The sequence below is a fragment of the Eumetopias jubatus genome, unplaced genomic scaffold (genome assembly GCF_037043125.1).
Source record: "Eumetopias jubatus isolate StellerSeaLion01/CBP00866 unplaced genomic scaffold, mEumJub1_p1.0 scaffold_1, whole genome shotgun sequence".
Lineage (NCBI taxonomy): Eukaryota > Metazoa > Chordata > Mammalia > Carnivora > Otariidae > Eumetopias > Eumetopias jubatus.
In genome coordinates, this window is record NW_028274807.1 from 57625986 (window position 1) to 57640623 (window position 14638).

Here is a 14638-nt window from a genome sequence, read left to right on the forward strand (position 1 = left end):
CTCTCTCTCGCTGTATCTCTCTCTGTCAAATAAATAAAATCTTTAAAAAAATTTAAAAAAAAAAGCAGCTAGTGTCCAGAGTATAACACCCGACACCTCAGATACAAAAGATAGAGATACAGCCAAGAAATAGACAACTCAAGAGAAAGACAGGAAACCAAGAGGCACATCAAAGGTGCAAAATCCTAAAGGAGTTCATAAACACATGTGAAAAGATACTCAACCCTACTTGTAATAATGCAAATTGAAACAATGTAAGCAATTTTATACCCCTTAGTTTGGCAATAATTTTTTTTAAAAATCTGGTAACAGGAAGTGACAGCAAGGCTGTGGGAAATGGAACACTGCCAAGTGCTGAGATGGAGAGCAATTTGGCAGGATTTAGGTGGGTTGGAGATGCACCCACTCTTGGACCCAGCAATTCCATTTCTCTGTACATACTCAAGGGAAACTTTTACATATATCAGAAGAGAGGCACCGAAATGTTCCAGGAAGATTCCTTGGGCAGTTTGTGATAAGGGAAAATTGCAAACGCTGCACGTCACCAGCATGGGGCAATGGAAAAGTTGGTGTAATCATTTAATCGGATCTCTGCAGGAGTTAGAAGTCAGCTTAAATGACCTCCATCTCAGATGTACCATTATGGGGTAAATATCAAATGCAATTTTGGATGAAAAAAAAATAAGTCACAGAAGACTGTGTGGAATATGCCACCTTTTATTTGAATAAAAACAAAGTAATTATGAGTTGTTATGATTATACAAGGAAGTATTACATTTGTAAAAACCTGCATGAAAAGGATACATGCCAACTTCAGGACAATGGTTAATGCTGGGGGCGGGAGGGAGGAAAAATAGTGTGTAGGAGTAGATTTAGCTTTTGTTTTTTCGAGTGAAGGGCTGAACTAAAATGTGTAGCTGTGAAACCTGGGTAGTGAGCACACAGGTGTCATTTTTGGTGTGTGATTGCAGTCTTTGATGCATGAAATAAGAACTCTGCAATTACACACCAGCCCCACTCGGTCCCTTCATCCAGGGGAAAGTGCCACACCTGGGGCTTCCACGGCCGTGTCTCCTTACAGTGAAGCTCCGCAGAAAGGAGAGAACAAGCCCTTGTCTGGTGATGTGCTGGGTCCTGAGTGGCCTCTTCTGCCGCCTTCCCAGCCACTTCAGTGTCGTCTCCTTCCCATAGGTCCTCGGGGTCCGTGGGGGCTCCGGCTGCTGATCATGCTCACCATGAAGGACTCAGGTGTCCACATGACATGTGAGAGATGTTGAAAATCCCAGCCTGGTCACCTGCTCCTTAGAAATGAGGTTCTTTTAAATGAGTGTTGAGTTTGGGTTTGGGTAGGTGGGGTCCACACCTTCCTATTTCTCAATCCAGAGCCTCTGGATAAGTGAATTCCGAGCTAGCATGGAATTTCTGTCTACTAGTAGTTTTGCTTTGTCAGGTGATACACAATATGATCCATCTGTAATGCGCGTGGTTGTTTAATTTGTTCCTATTTGTTTTAGCTCACAGATGTGTACACTTCATCCCCGTCACTGAGTCGTTATTTTACTTCAGTGGAAATGATGGACTTCAGGTAAGAATGTGGAACGTTCCACGTTGGTCTCTTTCTCTGGGAGGCGACACCCGTCACCATTTATCTAGAAGGACCTTTGAGTCTCAAAGGACAAAGGGAACCGATGATAGATAGAATCATAGACTGTTGGCTTGGAAGGGTCTTTGGACACCCACTAGTTCAACTCCATGATTTTACAAAGGAGCAAAGTGAAGCCCAGATTAATTATATGCCTCAACAAGGTCACACAGAAGAGAGGAAAAACCAGTCCCAGGTAAACCATTCCTGTTTAACAGCAGATGCTCAAAATAAGCTAGGGGTAGGACTAGAAATGGATCTCAGAGGGTGGCCGCGTGGCTCTGTCAGTTAGGCGTCGGACTCTTCATCTCAGCTCACGTCTCCATTATCTTGATCTCAGGGTCGTGAATTCAAGTCCCACACTGGGCTCCACGCTGGACATGGAGGCTACTTAAAAAGAAAAAACCAGATCTCAGATAGTGATGTGCTGTAAATGATATAATCCGTATACTAGCTTTTGCTTTTGAGGAACATAATTAATATAAGAGTTCATGCTCCTTGTATAATATTAAAAATATAAAGACATGTAATACAGGAAAAGTCTACCTTCGCCCTTCCACCCCAGCCTACTACCCTTGGATATTGCATGTTCCAGTCGATTCCATACACATAGTATATTTCCTCCCTTCTACTGAATGGACTGCCATCCACGGTTTGGTATGATTTCTTCTATCTGTGTACTTACCACATATACTTTATGTACTAAACATGGATAGCCTATACATACACATACAGTTTTTCTTTTTACATTTCTTAATCTTAAATATATTTGTCTCCATTTACAGAACTTAGATAAGAGGTGTACATGTGACTGTCTTTTTGTATTGCTAGGACAAGATTTAGGTGACAAAGCTGTATTATCCACTATTCCTAAGACACCTCTGGACCGTGACCATCACAGATAGTATTGTGCTGAAATCCCCCTCTCCAGCTATACATTTCCCAGACCATAATCTTCGTACATCTGAGAGAGGAAGCATGTAAAGCACGTGGTAGCACAGCGGGATGGGACCAAAAGGGACCTGACGTCTGAAACTGCCTCCAGTGGTGGGTTGCCTTGGCAACGACACTCTTCCTCCTTCTTTATGGACCCCCCACTGTGCATGTTACCTTATGGTGACCTCTCTGACATTGCTCATTTTAATCACAAATTACTGGTATTAAAATGCCAATAGAAAAAAGCCCAACACATTTTCCTCCATGTACTTGCCCCAACTTGCAATTTCAAGACAGAGCTGAGAAAGGGAAGGCATTCAATCGGAAGGATCTTTCCAAGAATCCAGCCCCAGATTATGGGTCTAGAGGAGGTGGGATTGCATAATGGGTTGGGGTCGACCTTGGGGAAAAAAACATCAGAAAGTTGAGTCAAGCATGGCTAGAAATTTCAAGACTTGATGTTAGAGAATTTGTTTTTAAAAGTTATTTGAGGGGCACCTGGGTGGCTCAGTCAGTTAAGCAGCGGCCTTCGGCTCAGGTCATGATCCCCGGGTCCTGGGATTGAGCCCCACCTTGGGCTCCCTGCTCCGTGGGAAGCCTGCTTCTCCCTCCCTCACTCCCCCTGCTTGCGTTGCCCCTCTTGCTATGTCTCTCTCTGTCAAATAAATAAATAAATAAAATCTTAAGAAAGAAAGAGAGAGAGAGAGAGAGAAAGAAAGAAGAAAGAAAAAAGAAAGAAAGAAAGAGGTGCAGGCAGAGTTTTAACAATGTTGAGTTGAGAAACAAAAGTCATTGCCCCCCAAAATGTGCCGCCGCTAGTGGGCAGGAGACGGCCAGACCCCTGACAGCTGGGTTTGTGTCTCCAGGGGATACTGACCTCGGTCCTGCCCCGGCCATGCCCCTGCAGGAACCTAAGAAAATGCCCATTGGTTTATCACCTCCCGGGCCCACTCTAATGGTGGGCAGTGGAGGCAAAGCGCGCAGGCTCTCTGTTTTCCTGAAAATCCCTCCTTTCCCCCTCAAAATCTAGCCATAAGGTAAACTCCCCCGGTGGGTGACTGGACATGGTGGGACTAGGTTGAACTAGTGGGACTGAGTTAGGCAGGGCAACCCTCTCACCATCCAGAAGTCAGCTTCTGGTCATTGGCAAAGCCAGCCTGAGCCTTTGCCCACCTGTGGGAGTGCAGGGTGGCTGCGCGTCTAGACATTGACCGTGGATAGCCATAATTGGAAGGTGGAGCACAGGGGACAAAGAAGGACACCTGCAAACTTGGGTGGCCGGCTAAAAGTGTGAACGTGCATTTTCTAGCCATTTTCTGTAGCAGCATCCATAACCCGAGAGAGTTTCTCCAGAGTCTTGATGGTATATTGCTCATTTGCATGGCAGGGTTTGGCACACGGCTTGGCTGTCGCAGAGTTCATAAAGGGCCCCATTAATGCAAGAATCTTGGCCTATGTGACCTCTGGCCACAAGAGGGAGCTCGTTTCCTGTCCTTAGCAGGGACAGCGGTCTGAGTCTGGCTCCTGGAAGTGTGTCCAGTCTGTAAAAAACCACTGCAGAGCAGGGTCTCACATGTGGCCACCTCTTAATTATTTTATTACTGGCTCTTGATCTGGGCCTTCTTTAACCAAAGTAACAGGATAGCTTTGAAACACCTAAATGCTGAGCTAGCATTTAAGGAGCAGTATAAGCTACTAATGAACTGAGGATAGCCCTATGATTATTTTCATTTTGGAAATGGAAAAATATGTGCTGGGAAGATGAAAACTCCTTTTCCTTAGGTGTCTTTACTGTGAGTTGCAAAGCTGGGAGCCTCAGGAGGTGGAAACGGGACAGAACAGGTTTCTCAGTCTAGAGACAAATGGGGGGTGCGGTTCGTGGTGCTACACGGGGCTGTGTGTGGGAGTTCAGGAGTTCTGCAATGAGCGGGTTGCAGGGAGCTCTGCGTCCTACCTTAAATATTTTATAGGTCAAGGAATGAACTGGTTGAACCCAGTAGCTTGTCGGGGCAAGGAGAGGGTGGATGGAGTGTGGGAACGTGGAGCAGGGAATACAAGAGGAGTACGTGGCTTCCCTGCCCCAGGGGATAAAAGGCTGGCATTGGAGCCTACGGTGGGCCAGCCTTCGGTCTTCCCTGACAATAGCTGGGTCGTGACTCTCCCTTCAGTGGCCTCTTCCAGTGATCTCCTAGAGGATGGGCTTTAGGTGCCAGGAAGAGGTTAGGGTCACCTCAACTTTTTGTGAGGAAACTACGGAAGAGGGTTCTTCTAGAACAGTGTGCCCTTTGCTATTTTGTCCTGGAAGAACGTGAGGAACTATAAATATGGTCCCGCTAAAGCCAATTTCCTGAGTTGCAGTGGGATTCTGTTGATACGTGTTGCTGTCTCGGTTTGGTGTGTCTTTCAGCAACGAAAATGCCACAATAGCCTACCACCTGCAATTTGGGGTTCCTTCAGAAGGTGACGGCTTTATGAAGTACAGGATGAGTAAGGAGTTGGTGCACGGCGTGTTGCTACAGAATCTGCATGATCGGGGAGTGCCTGGCTGTGAGACCTTGGGACTGGATCCAGCGTCCCTTTTGCTCTACGGTAAGTGGAGGAAGTCAGGAAGGCAGAGTTGTGGTGAGCCAGACTGAGGGCAGCTGCTTGGGGTCTGATTTCTGCGCTGGTGATGTTCGCGCTCCGTGGAGGTTGGTCCCTGCCTTCCCCGAGCAGACAGAGTATTTGGGATAAAACAATTAAATTGTTTCCTTGTTGTCGTTCACCCGCATTTGAAGCCCCGTATCCCACTTTGCAATATTATTAGTAAGCTCCGTGGAAAGGCCGCGGTTTCATAAGAGAAGCAAGTACTGAATTTGAAACTAATAATGATCCCAACATGGGGAACCTATCTCTTTTTCCCTTGAAGGCCACTTTGCCTGTTACATTAGAGGCAGAACAAGGCAAAACAGTCTGTGAGTATAATAAACTCACTTACCTACTTTTGAAACCAAGAGTGCGATGAGAAAACTGGCATGTTATTTAATGAGCCTGGAGGTGGGCGCCTGGGTGGCTCAGATGGTTGGGTGTCTGCCGTCGGCTCGGGTCATGATCCCAGGGTCCTGGGATCGAGTCCCGCGTCGGGCTCCCTGCTCCTTGGGAGCCTGCTTCTCCCTCTGCCTCTCTCTCTCTCTCTCTCTCTCTGTCTCTCATGAATAAAGAAATAAAATCTTAAAAAAAAAAGATTTAATGAGCCTGGAGGACACCCCACTTGTCAGAATCTGAGAACTTTTAAGACTTTGCACAAAACCCGGTGACAGGCCTTGGAGAGGTGCCTCCCTTGCATCTGCACGAGAACTTCGGCCGGGCCTCTGGTCCCACGCCCCACTCTGATTCCTCTCCGGGCAAGGCATGGGCTCTTGTTAGCCCCGATGCCGGCCATCTCTGATAGTCCATCACCCACGATCCATCAGAAATACTTTCCGCACACTAGTAGTAGTAAATAGTAGTTGAATGAATGAAAAAGGCCAATCAGGAGATGGGTTAGCAGCAGGCACAGTGCCAGCCAGCCTCGCATTAGAAGATAGAACAGAGAGATTATAAAGCACCCCTGTTGCTACATAGTATGAGAAGGGGTGTTTATTATAATGACGCTTATTTCTTGATGATGGGAAGTGAAAGTAGGCCAATCCTTGTCTAAGGAGGCAAAGAGTGTTATAAAGCAGTTCTGAAAGCTTTTTTTTTTTCCCATATAGAAAGGATGACATTCAGAAGGTCAGATCTTAGCTCCCTGGGAATGAATAGTTTCCTCACAGAGCATCTGAATAAATTGCGTCTGTGGGCCAGACAGAGGGTGTACATGTGGAGAGTGAAGAGGCTATACCCCCCTCTACAGGAATTTGAGGAAGAAAGAAAAGAAAGGAAGGAAGAAAAGTGGGAGGGAGGGAAGGAAGCAAGGAAAGAGGGAGGGAGGGATGGAAGAAGGAAGGGAGGGAGGGAGGGAGGAAGGAAGGAAGGAGAGAGAAAAAGAAGAAAAGAAAGAAAGCAAGCCCTTTGAACCCCTCCTGTGTAAAGAGGTGAGAGAGGGGAGGTGCACCTGCCTGAGCTGTGTGTGTGGCGGCCGCTGTGTGTTGTGACCGGTCGTGATTTTCTGAGCCCCCTCTGTAGTACAGTGGTCACCAGCTTTTTCCAAATGTTGGCGAGGAAGGTAGAGGAGGATGGTGAAAAAAAGTTGAGGAGATGATTGGGTTGGGAAGGCCGTACAGAGTAGGGCAAAGGGCAAGTGGCCTGTGAGCCTGGGGAGAGCTTGAGAAGACCTTGAGCAGACCTTGAGCAGATGGCCTTGGAGACACTTGCCCAGGGCCAGCCTCTGCATCAGGCCCCACGGATGCAGTGCGGAGCTAAGCGGGAGCTTGTACTGTTCCTCTGAGACATTTGGGCTGTGGGGGACAGGGTGTTTCTATGACCCTGTGTCCACTTTCTAGAACATGCAGGTGCAGTATTTGTGCCATTTGATATTTTCAGGAATATGAGTATCAGTCAAATGGAAGAGGACACAGTGACCATTTGGGGAGTGAGGAAGGAAGAAGAGAGACCTAGAAAAAAGGCAGGCAGGCCAAGGGAGGGGACGAGCTCAGGCAGGGATAGGTAGAGGCCCTTGGGAGGGGCCCAGTGAGACCCAGCCAGTTTTCCATGTTCATGGACACTGTGAGCCTGACGGTTAAACCTCCCCTCCCCCCATGACCCCCTGTGATCATCGGGGCCATTCGTGGTGAGCCGGGCAGCTGGTTTCCTACAGAGATAATGTTCCAGTTCTCAAAGAACAATGATTCTTTTTTTTTTTTAATTTGAATTTTAGTTAGTTAACCAGTCAGTATTGGTTTCAGGAGTAGAATTCAATGATTCATCGCTTACATACAACACCCAGTGCTTATCACAAGTGCCCTCCTGAAGACCCATCACCCATTAGCCCATCCCCCCCCATCAACCCTCTGTTTGTTTTCTGTCATTAAGAGTCTCTTATGGTTTGCTTCCCTCTCTCCTTTTTTTCCTCCCTCCTTCCCATATGTTCATCTGTTTTTTTTTCTTAAATTCCACATATGAGTGAGATCATATGGTATTTGTCTTTCTCCGACAGACTTATTTCACTTGGCATGATGCACTCTAGCTCCATCCATGTCATTGCAAATGGCAAGATTTCATTCTTTTTTATGGTTGACTATTCCATTGTGTGTGTGTGTGTGTGTGTGTGTACATACACCACATCTTTATCCTTTCATCCATCGATGGACATTTGGACTCCCTCCATCGTTTGGCTGTTGTTGGTAATAAAAGAGCAATGACTTAAAAATTCTTTTCTCCACGTAATGAGAACTTTCAGGATTGCCTCTCTTAGCAACTTTCAAATGCACCATACAGCAATGGTACCTCTAGCCCTTGTGTTGTACGTTACATCCACAGAACTTACATATTTTATAACTGGAAGTTTGTGCCTTTTGACCACCTTCACCCAAGCCCCCCACCCGCTGCCCCACAACCAGTCCATTCTCTTTTTCTATGAGTTTGTTTTTTCTAGAGTCCACATGTGAGCTGATGCAACATTTGTCTTTCTCCGTCTGACTGATTTCACGCGGCATGATGCCCTCGAGGGTCAGGGAATTGTTGTAATAGCTCTCACCTCCTGCCTTCCCTGGTTTTGGGGCTACTTCACCTTATGGATGTTTGGGGGCGCTGGGGATGAGGAGGAGAAATCTGCTTTACAAATGTAAAATGGCAGTCTGAGTTACTTTAGACATCTTGACCTGAGTTCGTTATTTTGTATTGTTTTCTCACAGGGGAAGGAGTCAGCTAGTACACTAAATGAGAAACAGAGGCAAAGACCAGATTTATGTGAGAGAAAAGAGGAAAAACCTGTAGGCAGTGAGAACGGTGAATCTTGTTTGCACATTTTTGTGGTAAACCGATGAGCTGGCTGCTGGCAGAGGGGCCGATGTGTGAGTTCCGTCCTTGAAAGGACTGCTCGGTATCAAGGAAAATCATTTGAGTTGTTTTATAGATTTTCCAGAAACTCAAGGAACATTTGGCCAAGGAGCACTAATTCTCCTGTGGGTGCAATTCTGCGGCCCCACCGCACCCCTGGGGGTATTTGGCGATGTCTGGAGACATTTGTAGTTGTCAAGACTGGGTGTGTACGTGAGATAACTAGCATCTCGTGGGTGGAGGGCAGGGATGCTTCTGCACATCGTGCAATGCCCAGGACAGCTTCTCTGCGACGGAGAATTATCCAGCCCATAATGTCAACTGCGAGGACCCTGTGGTAGCACGTGGGCTGTCTGTGTGGTGTCCCCAGGTCCTTGCACAGACATCTCCTTGGTCACACCAGGTCCACACCATTTCTTTCAGCAGACCTTCTCACAAGCTACCGTAGACGTTTTAACAAACTGAAAATTTGACCTCAAACTGAGGTCAGTAGTGAGATTATGAAGAAGGACTGAATATTTAAATGTCCTCAGCACCCAGCAGGCCTCATCAAAATGTTATTTATCATGAGCTATGCCAAAACAAATGAGCATTGTGTTATTTGCTTTCTGAAAAGTGTTCAGAGGTGTGTGTGTGTGGGGGGGGTGTGTGTGCGTTGACTGAAAAGAAAACTTCCTCTGTTAGGAATTTACAAGCATTTCAATTTTACAGAAGAGTTTATATTCAAACCCAATGAAATAAATGAAAGCATAAATCTTTAAAATAATCATGATTTTAAAAAATTAGTGACTTCCGTTTGCCTGTATTCTCTTTTCAGAATGAAGGGGAGGATGTCGGTGTGCATCTGAAGGCAGAGCTCCACTGAGTTTGGGGATGAGAGAATTCACTTTGTTTTCCAGAGAAGATCCTGCGAATTACCATGGAAGGCCTGGCAGTGACTTGGGGGCGGGGGGGAGACTTCTCCTGATTCAGCATTTATGAAGTCTGGGCTCTGTGTCCCGCAGAACAGCCCCTGTGAACCACCCCCGTGGGGTCTACTCTTGGCAAAGGCAGGAAGCCTGAGGGAGCTGGGGTGATGGGGTAGGTGGGTGGGCCTTGCAGTGCGGGGTCACTGCTATTCTTGGAGCTTGAGTTGCCTCCGCCCACACGTGCACACTTTCTCTTTAGTGCAAAGGTGACCTTTCAGGCAGGATCCTGTCAGCCTGTGCTGGTGGAAAGAGTGGGCAGGCACGAGGTGAGGGACAACTGAGCCAATCACTCGCCGAAGTCCTCCCACTCCTGTCCTGCTATTTGATCTACCTCTTAGCAAGACTGTGAGGAAGTCACTTTACCAGACCACAGCAGCAAAGTTCTGTGGCTAATTCTATGACCTGTAGCTGCCTACCCCAGCCTCAGGCACATCATCCAGTACCACTGGGTCATGTGTAGCTACAGAATAAGAGGTGTGTTTTATTTCACATCTCCTCATGGCTCCAGTGACTCCTGAACACCGCTTTTGGAAACGTGGGTCCCTGTGTGTTTTGAGTTTTGAACACAACTGCTGTTTGGGATGGTTTTTGCACTTAACAGTTTCTCAGACTTCCCTCAGTGGATCGTTAAGGCTGCTTACCATGTGCACGCTGGTCCTTGGCTTTTTATTGTCCCATGTGACTAGGCCTCCTCTAAAACTCAGTGTCTTCACACACTGATTGCGTATCTTACTGAAAAGGATTTGAAACAGGAAGAACCACTCTCTGTTTGAAATAACCCGTTGGAGGCTTGATGCCAATTTGTTAGCAGGCCAGGGGGAATGTCAGCGACTGTATTGATCATCTATAGACATGGAATTGCCTAGCATGAGGAAGCAGAGGATTTGTTTCGTTGGGAAAATTGTTTTGCTGGAAATGTTCCAAGAGAGAGTGTTGTGGTCCTATCATGAGACATTCTTAGCCCTGGGATCTCAGTTAATGGGCCGTGGGTGGACGTCAGTGTGAGGGGCTGCCGTGCACGGGGAGGTGTCCAGCTGTGAGTCTCAGGCTAGATTTGCCCCGGTCTTTTTGTGATCCAGGACTCTGGATAATGTGAACTTGTTTTCTTATTTAACTGGAGGGTACGTTTATTGTAACCTGCTGTCTCATTTTGAGGCCAGTTCCTCAAACTATCCAAATAGGTGTGTTTCCCTTCTTCCTCTTTATTTTTTACATGTCAAATGTAAACCGTAACGTGTGTCTACTTTTGAGAACGTAATGAATAACTTTCATGGGGAAGGATTTAAAACTATTCGCAATAAATTATTCCTGGCGTGGGCGTGGTCACAGTCACGTTTGTTTCACAGGTGTTGTGTCTCGGGGGCATGATGGGGCTGGCATTTTCCTGCGGTGAATGGTGCTGGAACTGATTTTTCATTTCCCGGAGGGCAGTTTCCCCTCCTGAGTAAGACTGAGCTGGAGGGGCTGGAGTGGGCTAGGTCCTCCTCTGTTGCAGGGAGAGCAGGGAGGGGCCCCCTCTCCCCTCTGCTTCCTTCCAGGGTGCTCTCCCGGCAGGCCCAGGTGTCTGAAGGGCCGGGCTGGAAGGAAGGGCCAGGACAGTGGGCTTTTCCCTTCTCCTTTGGAAAGCACTAAGACGCAACTACCAAGTCATACAGAAGACTTTCCATAGGTTTGACTCGGCTCCAGTGGTGTGGGAAGAACTGAACTTTGTGAATTAAGTATTTTGAGGTGTCTGGGAAAAAATATGGCACTCAGGTATACACTGTTCTGCCAGAGGAGATGAACTTACTGGTCGCCACGCATCTTCACGATAAGCATAATGCCTGGTGCATAATAAGGTCTCAACAATTATCTGTGACATCACTGAAGGATTTGAGAAGAGGCACTGGTCTTTTCTGGAAGTCACTTAGATGCAGGCAGAAAGGGTACAGCCAGAGTACTGGAGTGTGCCCCCCTCCCATCCCCAATGAAAATTCTGTCCATGCATCCAATTCTTTTCTACCTTTTTTTTTAAAGATTTTATTTATTTATTTGTTTGTTTGTTTAAGAGAGAGAGAGAGCTCACAAGCGGGGGGGGAAGGGCAGAGGGAGAGGGAGAAGCAGGCTCCCCGCTGAACAAGGAGCCCGAAGTGGGACTCGATCCCAGGACCCTGGGGACATGACCTGAGTGGAAGGCAGACACCTAACCGACTGAGCCACCTGGGTGTCCCTCTTTTCTACCTTTCAATTTAACTTAGCTCTAGATTTGTTTAATGATGTGTTTGGCAGAAGACTCCAGGAGATATGGGCGAAGAGGAGGACGATAATAAGAAAAGAAGCTGCTGGTCTCGTTGGGCAGTGTGGCTCTGCGCAGACCAGCTAGGAAACAGCAAGACAAAACAGCCTGTTGTGAACATGGGGACAGACTTCGGGTTGTGGGTAGTCAGAGAAGAGAGCAGTCAGTGTCGTCTAGTTGGAGAAGGCCTTGCCTAAGAGGGACGACACAGCTGAACCTGCAGCTGGGGTGGGATTGGAATAGACAGATTTGCTTTCCTTTACACATGTTTGTGTCTGATTAGGATGAGGTTCACGTTCTCATTCATTCATTCATTCATTCATTCATTTTTTTTAAGTAGGCTCCATGCCCAGTGTGGAGCCCAATGTGGGGCTCGATCTCATAACCCTGAGATCAAGACCTGAGCTGATAGCAAGAGTTGGATGCTTAACCGACTGAGCCACCAGCTGCCCCTCTTTTCCCTCTTAGCTGTGGGCTCTGCATGGACCCCTGCCCCGTTCAGAGTCTCATCCGTGCTGAGAAACATGAGAGAAATCTCGGTAAGTCTTCCCTCCCCTGCTCCCCATTATGGTTTCCTTGCCTTACAGTCCGCTCCTTCACATTGCCCTGTGTTGCTGGCGGTGGTGTCCACAGGCAGTCCCCTCATCTCATACTTAGGAAAGCGAGGCCTGGAGAGGTGAATGGATGAGCCTGGAGTTCCCCAGTCTTGGGGAGCAATGTCCAGCCCACTAGGCAACCTCAGACCGTCAAGAGCCTCTGACTTTGGCAGGCTCCCTAGGGTCATGTTCAGTTCAGGCTTGACTGAGTCCACGAAGAGTGTGCTCTCACAGGTGGTGAGAGGGGAAGGGATGAGTTAAGAGATGTTACCATCAGACTGTAGAAGACCCTCTGGGATGATCATGACCACCCAGGGCTCCCCCGAAGGCCTTGCAAAAGCACCCTCTGTAGGAAAGTGGGAAGAACTTACACTGACCCATTCAACAGGTGGCAGAACTGAGGTACGCTCAGATCCAGTGACTTTCAAGGTGCCTTCTGAACACAAGAGGCTGGAAAAAGGACAGAGTCAGATACGTGTAAACGGAATCTCCTTTTGTCTGAAGGCTCCTGTAGCATCCCAGGGACTCACCTGTCCTGTTCTACCTACATGTTTCCATCCCATTCCTGAGAATATTCGAAGCACTTGGCACCCAAGGTTGTCCGAAAAACGTCAGCACTTGAGTTTATTTGTTATCAACGGTAGATTGTCCTGACCTAGCTTTGCCCTTTTCTTGTACCTCTCTTCTGTTCTGAATAAGAATTTATTCACAGGCTAAAGGACTATTTGTAGACGCTACTATGAACGTAAAACGGAAACCACAAAGCCTGCCTCCGTGAACTGGCCGAGTACAGGTGTAAGAAGAGCGTGGGGGAGGGGAGTTCCTTGATGATGTCTGTGCTCTGAGGGAGCAGTTTAAATCCTCAGCCTCTGTTTCTTATCAAGAGCGCAGAAATTCTTTCATTGATGGGTGACAGCCCTGACCACGTGAAATTGTATAAAATATTGTGTGAATGTGTATTTTCTGTGAAGAGGGTTACATGGCTTTCATCAAGTCCTGAAATCTCTGGAAAAGAGGAATAGCATTATATACAGACAAAGCACTCCTGAAGGGCTCTCCTGCTCAAAAATCATTCCCTTCCATCATCCCTCTGAATTTCATTATAAGAACAAATTTCATTGGCGAAGCATTTATACTTAATATATTGCTGGTAAGAGGCATATACTATTTGGGACAAATAATGCTTTCATAGGAGAAGACTCAAACTAATATAACTTATATTGTACTGAAGATATTTAAACTGGTCAACTTTAGCAATGGTCCAACGCCCAAATGACAAATTCCAGTATAAAACCAGCAATTCCATTTCTAACCCACTGGAAGATCACTGGATGACCCTGATCATCAAGCACATCCACACATGTTTTTCTCCATATGTCATGAAGGTTTTTGTCCTTTTTGCTCTTTAATATCATTTATTCAAGGTCTGCGGTAAATGAATTACATACATTAGATGCAACCCTCCTCCTCATGGGTGATAAAGCCAAATTTTCAAGTTACATGCTCAAGGTCACAGAGGGAGGAAGGGATAGAGCCAGGATCTGAATCATTGATTATCTGACTCTAGTGTCCACACTCTTTCCCTAAGTGAATCCTGGCCAAGGGTCAAGGTTAGGGTTCCATAGCGTTCCATGGCTGAAAATGGGAAATTAGCAGAGGACAAGATACCCAGATGTGACTGGCTCTTTAGCTCAAGACCACTGACTGCCTGAAGTCTCAGCAAACGTGTGTTGACACGTCCAACCTCATGTCACTGGATTTCTCCTCCCTGGTATTTAGTGCATTTTATTTTTTTATTTTTTTTTAAGTTTTTTTTTAAAGATTTTATTTATTTATTTGAGAGAGAGAGAATGAGAGATAGTACGAGAGGTAAGAGGGTCAGAGGGAGAAGCAGACTCCCCGCTGAGCAGGGAGCCCGATGCGGGACTCGATCCCGGGACTCCAGGATCATGACCTGAGCCGAAGGCAGTCGCTTAACCAACTGAGCCACCCAGGCGCCCCGTATTTAGTGCATTTTAAAGAACAGTTATTTAACTTTAGGTACCTTGGGGGACAAAACAGTAATTAAACATAATTTTATATACTACTTTGTCAACAAACCTTTACTATTTTAACATCCCTAAAATTAGGACAATGGCCACAGGTTAAAAAAAAAAAAACAGGAAGTTGAGAACACAGGTGTGAATATAGAAATAGTCTAATTTGCTAATTGTTCTTGGCCTCACTCATATCATTTGTGGTTTAATATTTTCATGCCAGTTTA

General features: G+C 46.6%; 1 protein-coding gene across 1 annotated transcript in view; it reads left to right on the top strand.

Annotated features, from left to right (window-relative positions):
• The window catches only part of CUNH3orf52 (chromosome unknown C3orf52 homolog), a 29246-nt gene extending 17270 nt beyond the window's left edge, over window positions 1-11976 (top strand). Inside the window, exons 4-8 of the mRNA XM_088022893.1 lie at window positions 1515-1585; window positions 4986-5200; window positions 5878-5978; window positions 8392-8511; window positions 11773-11976. Of these exons, the coding sequence (XP_087879019.1) occupies window positions 1515-1585; window positions 4986-5200; window positions 5878-5978; window positions 8392-8511; window positions 11773-11976 (711 nt within the window). The remainder of the gene's footprint in view (window positions 1-1514; window positions 1586-4985; window positions 5201-5877; window positions 5979-8391; window positions 8512-11772) is intronic.
• Window positions 11977-14638: the final 2662 nt, after the last annotated feature.